The 20,988-nt window shown below is 35.3% G+C and overlaps 1 protein-coding gene across 8 annotated transcripts in view; it reads right to left on the bottom strand.

Annotated features, from left to right (window-relative positions):
• The window catches only part of unm_sa1614 (un-named sa1614), a 49,878-nt gene extending 28,890 nt beyond the window's left edge, over nt 1-20,988 (bottom strand). For all 8 annotated transcript variants that reach the window (XM_048171817.1, XM_048171811.1, XM_048171818.1 and 5 more), the window contains exons 1-8: nt 20,672-20,988; nt 7,577-7,649; nt 7,004-7,149; nt 6,612-6,686; nt 5,789-5,838; nt 4,737-4,866; nt 2,441-2,526; nt 1,943-2,018 (exon numbers count right to left, since the gene is read on the bottom strand). In XM_048171817.1, coding sequence (XP_048027774.1) covers nt 1,943-2,018; nt 2,441-2,526; nt 4,737-4,866; nt 5,789-5,838; nt 6,612-6,686; nt 7,004-7,149; nt 7,577-7,649; nt 20,672-20,797 — 762 coding nt within the window. In that variant the 5' untranslated portion in view covers nt 20,798-20,988. The remainder of the gene's footprint in view (nt 1-1,942; nt 2,019-2,440; nt 2,527-4,736; nt 4,867-5,788; nt 5,839-6,611; nt 6,687-7,003; nt 7,150-7,576; nt 7,650-20,671) is intronic.

The following is a 20,988-nucleotide window of genomic DNA, read 5'->3' as shown; positions in this document are numbered from 1 at the left end:
AAGCGTGTGCAAACACGTCTTTCAGTCATTCAAATAGCACATAGCAAATAGTGGAGCTCTGCAGCCATCTACTGGTAAAAGTGTTTTTTTTTTTTTACTTTTAAAACTGCATTTTTCAAAAGATGGGCAAAAATCTTCCACTAAACCATGTCAAATTATCCATGTTATCCACATGAATGAAAGTTAGAAATCTGGGCCTTTTATAAAGTGAATTTTACATAAATGTTTATGCATAAAATGCCTATTTCAAAAAATATTTTTTAATTTATTTATATAAATTTAACAGAAATCACAAATCCTCCAAAAACTGCACAAATGTTGAGAAAAAACATTAATATACAGAGTAAAATTACATTGGTTTTTAAAAAATATATTATACTGTTACAAAATTACATTTTGTTGACCGGGGTCTCCAGAGACCCCGAAGACCACAAACGTAACTTTTTTTTTACACTAACATAAAAACAAGATATCCCTCCAATTTTTTTTTTATTTGTAGATCTTAAAAGTGTTAACCACCGTACAAAGTCTCATGCCATTTGGACAAAGAGAACATTTTTTTTAAAATTTGAGCAAACATCATTTGCGGGTCAAAAAGACCCCGAAGACCGCATAAGGGTTAAATGATCCCAAATGATTCCAAGAATGTTTAAATCCAGAGAAATAAGCAATTTTAACCAGAACATGGACCATGTCCATGCGTCGCCTATCAATGACATCATATGCGCGTTACCCTCGGTTTCCGGTTTTATCGCTCAATACAGTAAGTCTTATTGTTTAAGTCTCGTTTTCTTGATTTACCACGAGTACCATGTTTTACTATGACTAATATCGATCTAGCTTACTGCAGTGTGCAACAAGTGTCTAATAGTAGCCGCCGAGCGAACACAGAGTAGCATTATAACAACTTTCAACACAAAACATGTATCTAATATGATAAAACAGCACTTCTTTACACCAAATATGCATGACCGGTATCATCTGCGGCATAATAAAAGCTCCACTGCTCTTGAGCCACGTGTCGCGCTTGTCTCTCATTAGCAATCGCTCCAGCGGCCTTGTTCTGCTCCAACACCCTGCTTCATACTACAGTAATGTTAATAAATCTTTAATGCATTAGCTCATCCACGAATATGATTTCTGCCAGAGTCCCGACGGATTCTTTTCCACCGGATGTAGGCGTGAAGACAACACCTCCCATGATTCCGCGAAATCAAGGTGTCATCAAGCTACACCTTTGTTTTGAAAAAGTGACCTCTAGTGACGAAAAATTACATATTGTGCCTTTAATCACGTTATGGTACGATATGAAAGGTGGAAAATTAATATTATTTCTGGATTAGTAATTGTAAGTGTTATGTTTGGTTTCATTGTGTTTTTTTTTGTTTTTTTTCTCATTCACTGTTAGTTGCCTTGGTTTCTAATTGAGTTACATACCTGTTTCCTTTTAGTTCATTAGCTTGTATATTTTGCACTGATATTGCCTTTATTTTTATTTATTGTACTTAAATTTATTTTATTATTATATTCTGGATTAGTAATAGTAATAATAATTAGTAATAATTTAATAATAATAGAAAGAACAATAACAACAACAACAATAATTATTTATATGCCAATATATTATTATTATTAGTAGTAGTGGTAGCAGTAGTATTAGTATCTCTTTCCTTTTCACACAGCATCACAATATAGTTTAGTTGAACCTGTTGCCGTCTGTTTGAGATTTGAGTAGTTTGTGTAAGAAGCCATTGGCAACACAAAAGCATGAATGAAAGCATATGAAAAAACTTTAGAGGGCTGTTCAACTTGATTTCTTCCACTTTCGTAATTGTGAATGTGGCTTATTATTGTAAGGTAAGATGTGAGCGACAGCATGTCATCTGCCCCATACTTTAAGAACATTTCTGTGCAAGCCATAAACATGGGCAGAATCACTCACAGCGCTCAGCTGTCCGGTAAGGGTCTCAATGTACTGCTTCAGCTTTTCCGTTGCAGTCAGACACTCCTGAAAGAAACTGACAGGAGAAAGCTATTTTAATTATAGATCCCGTAACAAAACAGCGTCTCTCTTCCTCTTTATTTCAATGGTTTCTCATCCTTTCAAATTCCAGTCACATTTAAAACAGCGTGACAGACTCGAGCGTGGAGGGATGTGACTATAAAGCAAGGCAATCAGTCACACTAAACATGCATTAAACACTGATGGTGATAGTGCCAAGCAGGCACAGGTGCGCTGCCTGGCCCAGAGATTTCTCCTCACACAGATGACTTTGTTCATTTTGCCATGGTATGGTTCATTTCATAGGACAACTCTGTTGTGGGGGATGGATTATATTGGTTTACAAGGACTTTTCATCTGAAGGATTGTTCTATATCCATAGAAATGCATGATAAACTTCTAAAACCTTCAAAAATCACAGTTTTATCATAGACTTACTTGCACTGAGAGTGGTAGTGTTTGATGAGGTTCTGTAGCAGGTCTACTCCTTTCTTAGTCTTAATTTCATTTACTTTGATGAGGTACTGTTTAGGAGGAAAACAGATGAGATTTTAAAAAATGAATACTTTTATGTGGCAAAAATGTCAGTAAAGACTTTTACATTGTTACAAAAAAAAAAAAAATCAATTTCAAATAAATGCTGTTCTTTTGAAATTTCTATTCATCAAAGAATCCTTAAGAATACATTACATTTTCTAACAAAACATTAAGCAGCACAACTGTTATCAACATTGATAATAATCAGAAATGTTTCTTGAGCATCAAATCAGCATTTTAGAATGATTTCTGAAGGATCATATGACACTGAAGACTGGAGTAATGATGCTGAAAATTCAGCTTTGGCACCACAAGAATAAATTACATTTTTAAATATTTTTAAAATAGAAAACAAATGTTTTAGATAGTAATAATATTTCACAATATTACAATTTTACTCTATTTTCTGATCAAATAAATGCAGCCTTGGTGAGCATAAGAGATCTGTCAGAGACTGTTTAGAGGCGTGGTTCTCAACCAGGGGCCCAGGGCCCACTAGGGGGCCTCAACAAACTTCCAAGGGGGGCCTCAAGATGACTTAAAATCATTTAAAGGGATAGTTCACTCAAAAATGAAAATTTGATGTTTATCTGCTTACCCCCAGAGCATCCAAAATGTAGGTGACTTTGTTTCTTCAGTTGAACACAAATGCTGATTTTTAACTCCAACCGCTGCCGTCTGTCAGTCTTATAATAAGAGTGAACGGGAACTCGAACGATAAGAGTCTAAAACACTTCCATCCGTCCAAATTAAACCCTGCGGCTCGTGACGACACATTGATGTCCTAAGACACGAAACGATCGGTTTGTGCGAGAAACCGAACAGTATTTATATCATTTTTTACCTCTAAAACACCACTATGTCCAACTCCGTTCATCACTCGCTTAGTGAGGCCTGATCGCGCTCTGACAGCGGCAGTGATGTCTCGCGCATATACTTCAATGAATGCTAGACATCACTGCCGCTGTCAGAGCGCGATCAGACCTTACGAATCGAGTGCTGAATGTAGTTGGACATAGTGGTGTATTAGAGGTAAAAAATGATATAAATACTGTTCGGTTTCTCACACAAACCGATCGTTTCGTGTCTTAAGACATCAATGTGTCGTCACGAGCCGCAGGGTTTAATTTGGACTTGTCTATGGAAGTGTTTTAGACTCTTATCGTTCGAGTTCCCGTCCACTCTTATTATAAGAATGACAGACGGCAACGGTTGGAGTTAAAAATCAGCATTTGTGTTCAACTGAAGAAACAAAGTCACCTACATCTTGGATGCTCTGGGGGTAAGCAGATAAACATCAAATTTTCATTTTTGGGTGAACTATCCCTTTAAAGTAAGACAAAACAAGCATAAAATAAGCTAAAACAACTAAAAATCAAGATATTTCTGTAATGATCTCTTTTTGTTTTGGTTTCGTTTTCATTCTGTTCCCTATGCCGCTTTTCCTGAGTTTTGTTTGCTAGTTAGTGTCTATGGTTTCTGATTGGATTACATTCACCTGTTGTTCATTAAGTTACCTTGTTATCTCTCTAGGTGCATTCCAATTTGCGTACTAATGCTCTATTCTATGAAGTTTTTAAGTATAAATAGTGCAGGTAGTGTGTTCACACTGAAAGTTCCAAAAAGAAAAAGTGCACTTTAAATACCCAGATGATGCACTAAATTAACAGAAAAAAACAAAGTGTGGAATGTTGGAAACTTCATGCAGCTTTTATTACGCAGCGCAGGGGGAGGGGCTATCAGACTGTGCTGAATGACAAAATAACCTTATAAAATTCACACACATTACATGGATGAGTACTGTACAAAGTGCATAAGTACATAGTGTATAAGTGCATAGTGTGTCATTTGGGACTATTTATTTTGTACTCGTCCTTGCGTGCTCATTACAGCCACATACCGGGACAGATTACATACTTCTAGTTAGGCTATGATATTTTATTGGGTAGAAATTGTGAGTTGGGGGGGGGGGCTTCAAATATTGTTGCGGACAATGGGCGGACAAAAATGTTGAGATCCTCTGGTTTAGTCTTTCAACAATATCATAAGGACAATTTGATAACTCAACAATTTTAATTCATAATGGAGTGTTAAGTGTCATACTGATGATAACACAGATGCGCTGATCTCAGCATTAATCTAACAATATCTGTCATGTTCCTCTATAGCAGCTTACACAAACACGAGCGGATCTTACTTCACACATTTGTAGCTGGAACATCCTGCGCTCTTTCTCCATCTCTTCTGCAATCTCTCCTCCGCTCACCTCTGTGCGCACCATACCATACTGCTTCGCCAGTTCCCTCTTCTCTTTCTCGATCTTAGTGCTGAAGGAGACAGAAAGTGGACTTTTGTATTGTGTAGCACTACATAACAGACAAACAGATGCTATGTGTTTGATTTGTGAGTAAATTAGAAACACAATACAAAAGTATTGTAAGAGAAGTGAAGCGAGACACTTATGAGAATTGCAATTAAATGAAGAACAGAAATTAGAAGGAGCAAAATAACGATACAGGAAGTACTGGAAGGATCTCTGGTAATAATCAAGGATCAGGAAGTTAGATTAGAAGGTCATGAGTTTTCGATTTTGCTATGTTAAACCTACGATATAAATTTTTTGACTTAAAATATTTTTTGCTTTCTAATAGATTAAAATGTCAACTAATTGTGATTAATCTTTTTTTATATATATGTGTGTGTGAATGACACAAAGATGAGAATGTATGTGCTACTTTTGAGTCTCCTCCCACAGTTTTATTTTAAAAAGTGAATTTTATACTATTAAGGTTATTGCTACATGATACCCATTGTAATATGAGCAGAAAGGACCTGATTTGTTGTCTATGAAGGAACACTTCAGCCCTACTGATGTTGTTGTGAAGGTACATAATGCAAAACATGTTGAGAAATACTGGTTTAAACAACCATGGCATGTAATAAAGATGAAAAGAAATATGAGAAAAAAAGAACAAGAGAAAGTGATTGTGATGCTGCAGAGAATATGTAACACATGAGGCACAAAAAAATATATCCTACACAGTTTCTAAAATTGGTTGCTTGAAACGCACACACAGAATGTCGTGACAGAGACAAGGGATAAAATGTTTTCTCTTTCTTATTTTGAAGCTTTTGCAATATCTCGTCTAATGAATCAAAATAAACCAGCGCTCACTGGGTGTCAAAAAACACAGACACAAATGGCCAGAATAAGCCTCATTTAAAAACAGTGTTATAAAAAGCACTCACAATTTATTCTCATAATCTCTCCATGCTTTGTCAAAAGGCTTTTTCAGGTCCTGACAAGATGAAAACAAAGAGTTAGAACAGAGATTTACATCATCTTACAGTAAAAGACGAGAATCAAGACAGAATTAAGAGAAGTCATCATTTGTCTTTTTACCATCTGCTCACATTAAACACTGTGCTTATGGTAATGATCTATGTAATGGATTTCTGCTTGTAGAGGCAGAGAACACATGTCTTGTTGCCTTCTGGGATATAATATCCAGCATATTTCATCTGTATTTTCACCATATATACTGGAAGACTAATCAAAAGTATCAAAAAAGTCACATGGTAACATTTTTTTTTTTTTTTTTTTTGGACAAGGTACCATTGTCATTTCCTCTTTTTTGCTACCATAGTATAAGAATATGGTAATCATTCACTATAATGGTATACAGTTTGGTTCTATAAAAAAATGTCCTGGCAAAGGCAATATTTATACAAATGTGATTTATTAAACTTATAAAATTAGTTACCAAATGTACTTTTTTCTTTAAACCTATGAAGTTTTAAACGTTCATATACATTTAACATATTTTAATTGAATATTTCTGAATTTATTTGTAAAATATTTGATTTATTTTACATTTAATAATATTTTTATAATTTTTTATTGTTTTTAGTTTTTACCATTTTGCATCACAAATGACACTATCAGCCTAACGATTTGAGTACTTGCCTATAAAGGAAGTTAAAATACTAAAATGAAACCTAAATAATCACAATCTATACATTTACAAAGCAAACCCAAGACAGTAATGTATTGTATTGTAGTTCAACTTACACCTTTGACCTCTTTCAGATCCCCTTTTACCAGCGAGTCCAGGAAGAAGTTGATGTTGTGCAACATGCTCTTCAACTGATAAAACAGAAATATTAAAACGGAAATTGTAAGCTGGCAAAACACATTTAGACCTAGTTTATGTCAGCACATGCTTGCCTAGTTGCAAACAAGCACATTAAAACATGGTTTTTACTTTAAAATCAATTGAATGTGAACACGTCAGGAAAGGATAAGGAACTGTGGACAGGGAGGTGAGAAAACCTTTGGTGGGGAAGCTAAGCTGTTTGCAGATAAGGCCTATCTTGTAAGTCCAAACTGTGGCTAATATTAAAATTCTCTTTGGGATTATGCAGAAGCCTAACAGAAAACCTTCCCTGGAGCATGTGTCTCACCAAGTTCTTCATTGGCATCAGCAGTTCTTTGGAGAATTCTGCAAACTTATTAAAGGCAGAGGCCACTTCCTGTTCTCCATTGTTGCGGAAATTTACAGCCAGCTTCTCCATGGAATTGATGTATGACTCCAAATGTAATATGTGGTCTGGAGGGAGAACAGCAGCAGAAGTTCAGCACAAACCATGAAAATATAACCAACAAAACAGGGAAATTTGACTAAAGGCATGTGACACTAAAAACAGAAAGAGGTGTTGATGGGTTTGGGTCTCATAGGGGGATTTGCTTTCCACTTCATTCATATTCATAGCTGGGCGGGAAGAAATGCTTTGCATGCCCTTTCAATCTTTCTAATGTATTAACACAGGATCAAAAATAAATGAATGCTTCTTACAGTTTGATGTGAATGAAATAAAAACAAAACAACTATGTCAGAGTGAAGACTTGCATTTGTGACAAAATGTTGCTAGCACCTAACCAAAACACCTGACTAAACGAGAAATGATACCCTTTTAGGTACTTTCTCGCACATTTAAAGTAATAAACCCAACAGATTCAATATTATTTCATGTTACCTTGACCAGAGATATTCTTTGCTTTGGCTGCTTTCTTCATTTTCTGCAAGATTGTGCGGTCAGAGTCCAAGGCCTTTTGAAAGAAAAAAGAAGGATCTCATCAACAATGAGTTAGGAATTCACATTCATGCATTTAGCAGATACCAGCACATTTTTTAAGACTGGATTAGTGAATAAGACGGAGGTTTCTATTCATAAAAGAATCCTGAGTTTTATGTTTGCACAAAAATATTATGCACCACAACTCTTTTCAACATTGATAATGAGTCCCAAATCAGCAAATTTGATTGATTTCTGAAGTCTTTCTGAAGAGTAATGATGCTGAAAATTCAGCTTTGCCATCACAGGAATAAATTACATTTTAAAATGTACTGTAATAATCGTTCATAATATCACTGATTTTACTGTGTTTTTGATCAAATAGCCTAAATGCAGCCTTCAGAAACATTAAAATATCTTACAGACCCCAAACTTTTGAACGGTAGTGTATCTTGAATGCACTGTAAATCAGTTTGGATAATAGCATCTACCAAATGCATAAACGTAAATGTATTTTCATTCCAGACCATATATTCATAAGTCACTTCAATTTGTTTAAAGGTGCCCTAGATTCAAAAATTGAATTTACCTCGGCATAGTTAAATAACAAGAGTTCAGTACATGGAAAAGACATACAGTGAGTCTCAAACTCCATTGTTTCCTCCTTCTTATATAAATCTCATTTGTTTAAAAGACCTCCGAAGAACAGGCGAATCTCAACATAACACCGACTGTTACGTAACAGTCGGGGTGTACGCCCCCAATATTTGCATATGCCAGCCCACGTTCCCAACATTATGAAAGGCATTAGACAAGGGCAGCCAATAACGTCTGGATCTGCACAGCTGAATCAACAGACTAGGTAAGCAAGCAAGGACAATGGCAAAAAATGGCAGATGGAGCGATAATAACTGACATGATTCATGATAACATGATATTTTTAGTGATATTTGTGAATTGTATTTCTAAATGTTTCGTTAGCATGTTGCTAATGTACTGTTAAATGTGGTTAAAGTTACCATCGTTTATTACTGTATTCACGGAGACAAGAGAGCCGTCGCTATTTTCATTATTAAACACTTGCAGTCTGTATAATTCATAAACACAACTTCACTCTTTATAAATCTCTCCAACAGTGTAGCATTAGCCGTTAGCCACGGATCATAGCCTCAAACTCATTCAGAATCAATGTAAACATCAAAATAAACACTGTACTTATGTGATTAGACATGCTGCATGACGAACACTTTGTAAAGATCCATTTTGAGGGTTATATTAGCTGTGTGAACTTTTTTTATGTTGTTTAAGGCAAGCGCGAGCTCTTGGGGCGTGGAGCACGAGATTTAAAGGGCCACACACCCTGAATCGGCTCATTTCTAATTATGCCCCAAAATAGGCAGTTAAAAAAATGAATTAAAAAAAATCTATGGGGTATTTTGAGCTGAAACTTCACAGACACATTCAGGGGACACCTTAGACTTATATTACATTTTTTTTTAAAAAGTTGTAGGGGCACCTTTAAAATGGTGTTGAAATACACATAAACACAAAGAAACACACATAAACCACAAATGGAACTTGAAATGGCTCCTTACAGAAACATATTTCCTGTTTCAAAAACAGCAATTACACGCAATCATGAAATGATTATGAAATCATAAAAGGCTCAGAGTTGGTTACTGAGCATAAGCCAGTCAGATCACTCAGATCACAGACCAGTCATCTATTACAGGTACCCAGATCTAGACTGCGATGCAGGGGGGACAGAGCTTTGGTAGTAGCTGGCCCAAAGTTGTGGAACAAATTGCCTTTATCTATCAAAACAGCGCCCACGGTGTCTGAGTTCAAAAGTCTTTTGAAAACCTATCTGCCTTCTTGTGCGTTTAACATCTTGTGAATGTCTATTTTAATTTTTGGTGATAGACATAGGTAACTTTGTACAGCACTTTAGTCAACCAAGGTTGCTTTAAACGTGCTTTATAAATATAATAAACTTGAAAGTTGAAACTTGAGTTTGCACTCTGAAACTGGACTGCTGAAATTACACCTGATACATTTTCTATACTAAAATCGAATCTACTACAGAATTAAGCAACAATCTGGTTACTATAAGGCAGTAACTGGAGCATGAAGTCTGATTGTTGTGTCACTAAATAAGCAAGAGCAAACAAGGAAAAATTAATTAACAGCTTCATAGTCGCTTGCCATCTGAGAGCATGATACATTGCTGTGTGTGTGTGTGTGACTGTTGTGCTGAGGTGAAATCGTTAACAATTTGGCACATTTTAAAATGTATTTTCATCTACCACATCAGTTTAGTGCGCATGTTGTACAATAAGAAAGCATGTGATTCATTATGTGGCCTTGTGAACAAGATTTCATTCCATACAGTATTGCAACATGCCTGCAGTTTTACAGTCTATGAATGTCTAGTTTCTACACAGATTTAATAGGAAACTGTATTTCCTGTCCCAATTATCCCTCCCTTCACTCAGGATAAACAGTTTGTTCCTCAGGGTATAGAACGAAGCCCTGCAAAGGGTCATAACACTTCCCTAGCTCATATCCCATCAGCCCATTTAGCTCTGTCCTGAACAGCTCCCATCTTTTTAATCACAGGTGATTTAGCATAATCACATTTTCACAAAAAGAGAATCTCCAAAGTCTTATTGACTAAAAAAGGTTTGGGTTTAAGACCTGAGGGTGTCCCCAAAGAGCTTTTGGCAAAGCAGATTCATTTGTCTGCTTTAGTTGAGAGAAAAAGGAGATAGATCAGCTGCCATGTTCTGTACGTGCCACTGAGGATCAAACTGAGAAGTCTATTATATACAAAACTGTACATTTAGATAGTTTTGCGTCTAAAAACGCGAGACGCAGCGCTCAGGAGTGGCTTTAAAAAAGCGCAGTATAGAACGCGAGAGTCTCGAGACGCGCCTTTAAGACGTGATGCAATAACGACAATAACAGAAATAATAGAAATAGGCAAACTGCAGAATTTACAGATACAAGTTTTGACATGAAAAAAAGAAAAAAAGAAAATAATGAGCGCCTCCTCCGCCATGTTGCCATTATATAATACAGTTGTCATGCCAACTCGCAACGCTTGCCCCGCCTCCAAGTTCGTCTGATTGGTCCACTGTTTTGAAACTGACATTGATGAGCGGCGCTGCGTGTAAGGGGCCGTTCACACAGAACGCGTTTTTCTATTCCAATGCGCTACTTTCCCATTGTTTTTCTATGTAAACACGCGCTTTACGGACGTGCATGACCGTTACGCTCGCGTCTCGCGTCTTTTGCAGCGCCTCACACACGAGCGCCGCGTTTTTAAGACGCCGTGTCAAGTTAAAAGAATTTCAACATCAGAAGAACTTGGAGGCGGGGCAAGCGTTGCGAGTTGACATGACAACTGTTTTATATAATGGCAACATGGCGGCGGAGGCGCTCATTATTATCTTATTTTCTTTTTTTCCATGTCAAAACTTGTATCTGTAAATTCTGCAGTTTGCCTATTTCTATTATTTCCGTTATTGTCGTTATTGCATCAACGTCTCAAAGGCGCGTCTCGAGACTCTCGCGTTCTATGCTGCGCTTTTTTTAACCCTAAATCAGGCAACGTGACTCACGAGTCACATAGTTTTTATTGTCTTTTTTGGGGCATAAGAACAATTTTTTTATTAAATCCTTTTATCATTTATCAATGCCTGGTCTGTCTCAAGTATGCTGGTCACATGATTTGCTTCAAGTTTTCAGTGATCTATTAATCAGCCTGATCTAAATCCAACATGGCTGCCAGTTGTGGAGAACATTCAGATTTTGAAGTAGATAATTATATATTAAACTTACTTTTCTTTTGGGGAAAAAATTATATTACTGCTAACATTAATTCTGAACAATGTCTTAGGGTGCTGAAGAAAATTTTTTTGTCATATGTTGTTTATGTTGTTATTTAGCACGTTTTGAAATGTATGTGACTCCTGAGTCACGTTGCCTGTTTAGGGTATAAAAAAGGGATTAACCCTAAGAGTGGAAAAGTCTAAGGTAACCATATTAAAAAAAACTGTTGCTCCCCTTTTTGAGAATATACGTAACACTACACTACAAATGGTTGTAATTTAAGAATGTTTTGGAATATAGACATAAGTTTGGTCTTGTTTTTTTTTTTTTTTAAAAATGATTACATTTACTGTAAATCAAATGTACTCTACAGTACAGTCCAAAAGTTTGGAACCACTAAGATTTTTAATGTTTTTAAAAGAAGTTTCGTCTGCTCACCAAGGCTACATTTATTTAATTAAAAATACAGTAAAAAACAGTAATATTGTGAAATATTATTACAATTTAAAATAACTGTTTTCTATTTGAATATATTTCACAAAGTAATTTATTCCTGTGATGGCAAAGCTGAATTTTCAGCATCATTACTCCAGTCTTCAGTGTCACATGATCCTTCAGAAATCATTCTAATATGCTGATCTGCTGCTCAAGAAACATTTAATGTGTACAATTGTACAAAATATTTGTGTACAATATTTTTTTTCAGGATTATTTGATGAATAGAAAGTTCAAAAGAACAGTGTTTATCTGAAATCTAATCTTTTGTAACATTATAAATGTCTTTACTGCCACTTTTGATTGATTTAATGCATCCTTGCTGAATAAAAGTATTCATTTCTTTAATTTCTTTTCAAAAAAATAAAAATAAAAATTCTTACTGACCCCAAACTTTTGAACGGTAGTGTATAATGCAACAGAAGCTTTATATTTCAGATAAATGCTGTTCTTTTGAACTTTCTATTCATCAAGGAATCCTGAAAAAAAAGTACACAACTGTTTTCAACATTGAAAATAATCATAAATGTTTGAGCAGCAGATCAGCATATTAGAATGATTTCTGTAGGATCATGTGACACTGAAGACTCGAGTAATGATGCTGAAAATTCAGCTTTTCATCACAGGAATAAATTACGTTGTCAAATATATTTAAATAGTACACAGTTATTTTAAATTGTAATAATATTTCACAATATTACTGTTTTTTACTGTATTTTTAATTAAATAAATGTAGCCTTGGTGAGCAGATGAAACTTCTTTTAAAAACATTAAAAATCTTAGTGGTTCCAAACTTTTGGACTGTACTGTAAATATTTTATATAAAATGTATATTTTACAAAATAATTTTTACTCTAAAATTACTATCAAATCAAAGTCATATGTCTAACCAATTTGTGTTCTAAATTTTAATTTGATATCACAAAATGTAACTTCCCATGAGATTTTTAGGCGTTGTACCAAAAATAGCCACTGGGTGTTTTTTTATGCATTCTCCTGTATCAAATTTATACATTTCAGTCTCAATTTCAAAAAACAGTTGGCAGATGAGACCGTGAGACTCAGAACTTTCCGATGATATGTGTTTTGTCAAGATTAGAAAAGTTTTTTTTTATAAAGTAGTTCAAATAAATTGTGTAATACAAAACCTGACACCACCCACTAGGTGAGGAGCTTGCTAAAAGAAATTAAAGTACCATTTTTATGGTAAAGCAAGGTCCGATTTCAAAATGGTTTTCACAGGCTGAATCTTGAGTTCGTAAGCTTTTGAATGATATATAATTTGTCAACATTACATCAGGGAAAGTATAGGATATAATTGTTTTAAGCGTGCAGTCGCAAGTAGGCCAGTAACAGTTAACAGATTAATGACTTGGTCCTTTTTTTATACCCTAATCAGGCAACGTGACCTGGGAGTCACAACTCATAAAATCCAAAATATATCAAATATTTCAAAAATTCTTTTGGATATGTTTTACTTAAGCTCAGATGATATAAAAAATTACATGAAAATATTTTTTGCTTATCATTTTCCACTCTTGCCTGTTTAAGGGTTAAAACCACTTCTGAGCGCTGCGTCTCGCGTTTTTAGACGCAAAGACGCGTTCTGTGTGAACGGCCCCTAAAAGTTGAAATTCTGAAGAACTACATTGCACATGAACTTAAAGGGTTAGTTTACCCAAAAATAAAAATTCTTTCATTAATTACTCACCCTCATGTCGTTCCAAACCCGTAAGACCTTCCTTCATCTTCGGAACATAAATTAAGACATTTTTGATGAAATCCGAGGGTTTCTGAACCAAAACAAAAATAACTTTATTCAACGATTTCTTCTCTCCCCTGTCAGTCTCCTATACTGTTGATGTAGTGAAGACAGTGCAGCGCTTCCATGTTTACGTCAGAATGCCGACTCATTATTGGCCAGCTCCTACGTCAAAATATCACGCATGTGTCGTGGTGCTCACATGTACAGTGTCGGCCAATACTGAGCCGGCGTTCGGATGTAAACACGGAAGCGTTGCACTGTATTTACTATGTCAACAGAATAGGAGACTGACCGAGGAGACAATAAATAGTTGAATAAAGTTGTTATTTTTGTTTCGTTTTTGCGCACATAAAGTATTCCCATCACTTCATAACATTAAATTTGAACCACTGTTGTCACATGAACTATTTTAACAATGTCTTTACTGGACCTCAAAACGTGCAATGACGTTGTCAGGTTCAGAAACCCTCAGATTTAATAAAAAATATCTTAATTTGTGTTCCGAAGATGAACAAAGGTCTTACAGGTTTGGAATAACATGAAGGTGAGTAATTAATGACAGAAATTTCATTTTTGGGTGAACTAACCCTTTAATGACAACAACACCCACTAAAGATTGGAATACACTTCAGGACTTTTCCACAGATTTTCCTTTTGTCTGGAAGAGTCCATGTTAAGGCAGGAATACACTACTTGACATGTTTTTGTTGAATTTTTAGAATGCCATGTTAATGGACAATGGACAAATATGTATATGTAGCACATTTAAAAGCATCATGGGGAAAATGCAAAAACATGTTCAGTGTGAACAGACTCTTGTTCATACAGTAGTGAGTCAACTGTAAATATGGTAGTCAATCCCGAAAATTGCCTGCATTAATAACATTCATGTCATGTTTATTGTACTGAATGTTATGTGCGCAGGTGGAATTTCATAACATGAAACTCTGTAACATGACTTCGCAGAAAACTCAGTTTACCTAGATTCTTTGTTCTTCTTAGCCTTGATGAAATCAACTTCCTTTAAAAATAATCCTAGTTTCTATGGAGACTTCTTCCTGTTTCAAAGCCGAGGACCTCTATCTCTAACACTCATGTCTTATCTTGCTGTTTTTATTCTCTAAGGAAACAGGCCTGTCAAATGCCAGCAAGGATTATAAGCAATTTATATTCATTGGTGTCACACATGATAGTGTGAAGAGGAAAATGTAATTCACTGTTATTAGTTCAGAGAGCCCATAATGAACTCCTCAGCCCAAATTGAGAAACATGTTGGGTGTGATGTGAAATCATCTGACACTGAGCAAGAGTCAACTGTCATATAACCAACACTTAAAGGGATAGCTAATCCCAAAATGAAAATGCTGGCACTATTTTGAATATATACTGACAAAATAAAAATTTTTGGCAAACTTTCCCTTTAAATTAAGCAAACAGGAACCGAACACATTCAGAGATATTTGTTTTGCATCAAGGATGTTTGGCTTTATTTTTAGCTCTTCCAGTTAGGTCTGTTATGTGTACACTGGGCCAATAACAATTCAACCGTGTGGTATTTTTCACCTGGAACGGCATTCCATGCTGAAATTCACATTCCCCTGACTAGGCAGAGTGTGAATTCTGTACTCAGCATGACTAACCTCCCAGATCTTTTGTTCTATAGTGCAGCAATGGTGCCTGGCCTTTTTGAATTGGCTTTTTGTGTGCATTTAGTGCTTGTGAAATTCCCCAAAGCGCACATAGAAAGGATAGAACAAAGTAAGACCAGTGATAAACAGCCATAAATACTCATGGTAAACATGGGCTTATGAAGTTGTGACCAAAATGTTGTTGGTTCAGTTTACATTTACATTTTTTAACCAAAAGAACCGCCATCTTATTATGCCTTCCATTGTGCTTGGGAGGGAAGCATTGAAGTCTTTTACATACTGTGTTTCCTTAAACTGCAGAAACTCTGTTTAAACTTTGTTGTGAATATTTTTCACACCAATATGAAATAATATCTTAAGATGGGATCCTATAATATTATAATATGGCATATAATATTCGGCATGCGACTCAAGAGGACAAGCAGTTTAATGAATGGATAAATGAATATAAAATTTAGAGTTTACCCAAAAAATGTGAAAAAATATATCTTAATATGGGACAATATATAATATTATACTTTTATGACAAGTATCATGTAATATAATATGGCATATAATTTCACATCAGTGAAGATGAAAAATTATTACATGTTAATATAGGATAATATATAATATTGTAATATAATACAGCAAATTAAATTTAGAATTAAATTATTAGCTGACTCTACTCTGTTTTCATCCAAATATGAAATAGTATCTTAATAATGGATTATATTGTATATATTATTATAATATAACATGGAACCAGTGTTGGCAATTTAGGGATTTTGTCACTAGATTTAGTGACTTCACCGCCCCTTTTTGAGACTTTTTTCAAAAGTTTAGGAACAAATCTAGCACCTTCTTGGACAAACCTTATCTAGATTCTTATTTTGCCCACTGATCTATATTCATATTTATATAGATCAATGAATTTGCCATTGTGATGTCATCTAGTGACATTTAGCTACCAGTTTTAGCTACTTTCAATTGAAAGCATTTGGCAACACTGTATGGCACATAGCATTTTGAGTTATAGGGATAGATCATAAAAAAATCCCAGTTACAAATTGCCAAGATGTTCCTTTGACAACAATGCTGCTTCTCACATCTTAAATCAAATCTTTAAGTCATTTTTCCAAAGCTTGTTTCTGTTCCCAAGGAGAAAACAATGTCTAAATTCATTAATTTCATAATGTCATTATAATAATGTCATAATTCATGAACTCAAATGTGAAATAAAATCCAATTTAAATAACTTCAAATGTTAATCATTCACCACAACAGAACAGACACAATGTTTCTTGTACTGTCACATAAAAGCCCCATGCTTCATGTCACGAATCCACCATAAGACTTGCAATAATAATGTTTTGAGCTCTGAGGCATTTTATAATTGAGGAGCACGACCAGATGTTTATCTCCCTCTTTTGTGCTTAATGAAGCAAAGCCCACACAGACAAACACAGTTCATTTTCTTCACAACTGGTGGATTTCAGGTCCTTAACCAAGACGGCCAGAAGTGAAACTCAAACTATATCACAATAATACCATGCAACCATTGAAGAGTTCACTTCCTCACAGTCATTGACTGTCAGTTATGAGTAAGATCAGGTAAAAACTAACTAGAAACTGGTAATTTTTTCCACTAGCATCTGGGGAAGCCCAGATGAAAAAATACAGTCCAGAATTACTATGAACGCTTATTTAGACCTGTAGGTCTCTTATAAAGTGGTGAGGCATGCTATTTATATTGTGTCCACAGTGCTCTAAAGACTAAAGAGACTGGTTTGAAGTAAACACACACACACACACGCTCAGAAATAGCATAAAACCCACTCAGTTCAAGCTCAGCAACATGGGGAATCCAGAGCAGGTTTATCATGAAGTCAGCAGATGTTTTATGATATAAAATAACATGCTGATACCACTTCCATTGCAAGCAAATGTGTTGCCACGGGGCTTTATGATATACTGAAATAAACCTTTAAATGGGTGTTTAACCACATGACTCTTCTAAGGAACAAGATATTTTGAGAAACATTGGTAACCAGCCAGTCTAGGTTACCACTGACTTGGACTGTATTGAACCTTTTATGTTCCACAAAAGAAATGCAGGTTTGAAACTGAACTGTCCCTCTAAGTCTAAAAGAAATTGGGATCAATGTTTGTGAAATCACTAGGTAAGTGCGTCAAATTGGCTTTCATAGCACAAAGTGCTGCAGTAATTCACAATAATGCATTTAACTGGTTCCCTGGGGAAACAATGCCACAGGGTTTGGTCAAATGGGGTATGAATTACTTTTACGTGTTGAATTCATTTCATTTTATTTTATTATAAAAAATAAAATCAGTAGTGCTCTCAGTAGTATTATTATTCTAAAAGATTAATATAATTAATTTCAATTCTTTTTAGATACATTTCTTTAGGCCTATAAAACTTTTTAATGAGGAAAAAATTAGTGAGTGTACCTTTGCTCATTCTCACCAAATGTTCCAGGAATAAGGATAATAGTAATATCAGGTGTCTCTGCTCTGAATGAATGGGTAACCTTGCTTTACTTAATACAGGAAAAACAAGGCTTCTGTTGGTGTGGCAGATTATCCAAGCACTCCAATTATCTTTCATTATTCCTCTCCGGTGCCTCTGCTAATCCCAAACCGCACCTCATTTCAATTAACTTTCAGAAACATACAATGGGAACGCAGAAGCACCATGTTGTGTTGAAGGGAGATAGCTGAGGTGTGTATTGGATCATCATCAGAAATGTCCAGGGAAATCTTTCCAGTTCCAGCTTTGTCATTAAGTCACATGACCCAAACAGAGACTCTATTATAGCATGGGGTTCCCATTATCTCTCTTGAGGTCAGTGCAGATTAAGGCAAAGCATCTGTGTTGTCTTATTTCCCTCTCCATTCATCCTCTTTAATTTAATATCAGGTTAGTGATTAATCAAACTTTTCACGAGTTCAAACATAAAAAAACAAGTGAGATTCAAAAAATCAATGTGATCCAATGTTGTTTTGAGCTCCATTAACTTTCATCATATGGAGAAAATCATTCTTCAAAATATCTTCTTTTATGTTCCATTGAAGAAATAAAGTTTGGAACAACATGAGAGTGAGTAAGTGATTTTTCATTTTTAGGTAAATTATCCCTTTAATCATACATTCGCCCTCCTGTGCTTCTAATAAGTTGTTTTGAAGGTCTTGTCCAAGCAGCAGGATTTGCTTCAGAGCCTGTAAATCTGAACTAAGGCAGATTAAACAGAGGTGTCCTTCATTAATGAAGTCTGGTCTGAGACGAGTCTTGAGGTTTCTGTTATAAAAGGCTGAGGAATGATTTGGATAGTGGAGGCTTACTCTAGACAAGTTCAGAAGAAAGACTACCACTCAAGTCTCTCTTATAGCCCTTTTGTCCTGAACCCCCCTGAGGCTGTGCGTGTGCAAAGCTCGCTAGATATTAAGGGTGCTATCCTGTCACATGAAGCCCAAACAATCAAGCATGTAATGTGATGCACTGTTCAATTTGTATGGCTGTGCATTGCACAGACCAGGTCATCACCATGGTTACTTCACATTCCACTATGTCACTCTTATTAAAGCAGTCATCATTCAATTGTTACCACCCTGACCCCGCTGTATGCTTCAAATTGGCACAACTGGGGTTCAAAATTAACACTATCCAAGAGCCATTGTGCATAAAAATAAATAAATGTGTGCAACTTTATAGGAACATGATGACCTGTGCTGTGTCAAAAATATGCAATATGCGATATGTTTTTGAGGGGACGAATAAATATATGAATAAAAATATAAAAATAGTAAAATACTGTTTTCCATTGAAACAGTAATATACCATAAAACAATGCATTCTGGGTAATATTTGTTGTTTTAAGAACAGAGGCCTATACTATAAAAACGACAAATAATATTACCCAGAATGCATTGTTTTACGGTATATTACTGTTTTAATGGAAAACGGTATTTTACTGTGTAAATATGTTTTTTTTACTGATAGTTTTTAGTGTATGATAAAATCAAATTTACATAATACATAAAAATATTTTTATAAATGAAATTATAATATATAAAATCTAAAGCAATACATGTAAATAAAAATCTAGATTGAATAAACAACCTTTAAACAAAATGTCATTAAATTGTCATGACACATAAATACATAAATCATTTTTTATTTAGTTCATTGTATATATTAGATTTTAAATATGTAATTAATGGCATTCATATACATTTTAATTATATTATATATATTTAATATATATATATATATATTAAAAAATGACACCTCTGTGTTAAATTTTACAGTGAGCAAAGCACCTTTTTGTTCATTTGCTTTAGATTAATTTTTGCAGATAAAGGATGACAAACAGCAGTCAAAATACTTCACATTAGCAGGATTTCTGTGAGATGCACAACATGATCTTCACTAACATAATCACTATCCTGGATCAACATCCTTTGTTGGTCCTGGAGCAACATCTCTATCAACCAATCCTCCCATCCCTAACCCTAAAAACAGAAGGCAATGATTGGTTGAGGGTTCAATAACAACAACAACAACAATGGATGGATCCAGAAACATGACATGACATATTCATGGGCTGGTTCCTTAGCTCCAGAAGATCCATGAATCCTAAGCCGGCTTTTGTTTATGCAGCTCAATAAACACTGGATGAAAGGCACGTGCTCGTGATAATACAGCAGAAGCTCGTATTGACGCACGAGGAGCGATAAGAAGCGCGAGATAGCGGCAAAATATGAGGTAAAGAGTGAAATATATTACAGCAAAAATTATTTAAAAATAACGACGAGGAAATGTAGATGTTAATGAAAAGCGAGATCCTTCCTCTTTTAATTACACGATATAATAGCTACAGAAACCACAGGAAAAGGAAGATACATGATATTAATTATTTTTAAAAGCACCCTGATTATATGAATACAATAATTTTCTACACTTTAACTGACGATTTATCTTAAAATCACATGGTTTGGGGTGTTGGAAATAGGCTGCGCTCAGCCCAATGGATTCAACAAGACAAAGAGCATCAGTATCTGCTGTAGTAATGTTTGAAGCAGTGTTCGCAGGGGGAAAATATGAAAGACAACACGTTCATTGGCTTAAGCAGTTCTGCAATGCAGAACGGCACTGTTAAACAGGATAAAAAGCATATTGCCTTCACAAAAACACACTGAGACCTGCTCCTGATGTTGGACAGTACAGAACACCTTCATTTCATTCATCATGCTGTACAACTGTCAAAGACCAAATAAGAAGCGAAGGCAGCACATAAAGGCACAATATCATACCTCCTCGATGTTGTTGGCGGAATTTCGGCAACTTGTCATTTTGGTGTAGAAGGAAGAGGTGGTGGGAGAGCTGTAGTCCTCCAAAGTCTCCACGATAAACTCGTCCACTGATATGAACTCGGGCATTTTGGAGGAAAATTAGGAAAATGCTAATTATAAAAGAAAATTTCACAGTAAGCCCATTAAAAATGATGATATTGTTGGTGAGAAAGTAGCTAGAAAAATGTTAAGCTGTTTGAAAAGTTCTCACAGCGGTAAAGTGCAGCAGTGTTATGTTTGGCTATAGCGGCGAACGCGCATAAAGAGGAAACAGGAGG

The sequence above is a fragment of the Megalobrama amblycephala genome, linkage group LG21, assembly GCF_018812025.1.
Source record: "Megalobrama amblycephala isolate DHTTF-2021 linkage group LG21, ASM1881202v1, whole genome shotgun sequence".
NCBI lineage: Eukaryota > Metazoa > Chordata > Actinopteri > Cypriniformes > Xenocyprididae > Megalobrama > Megalobrama amblycephala.
Note: the sequence above shows the minus strand (reverse complement) of the source record. Positions and strands in the feature narration are given on the sequence as shown.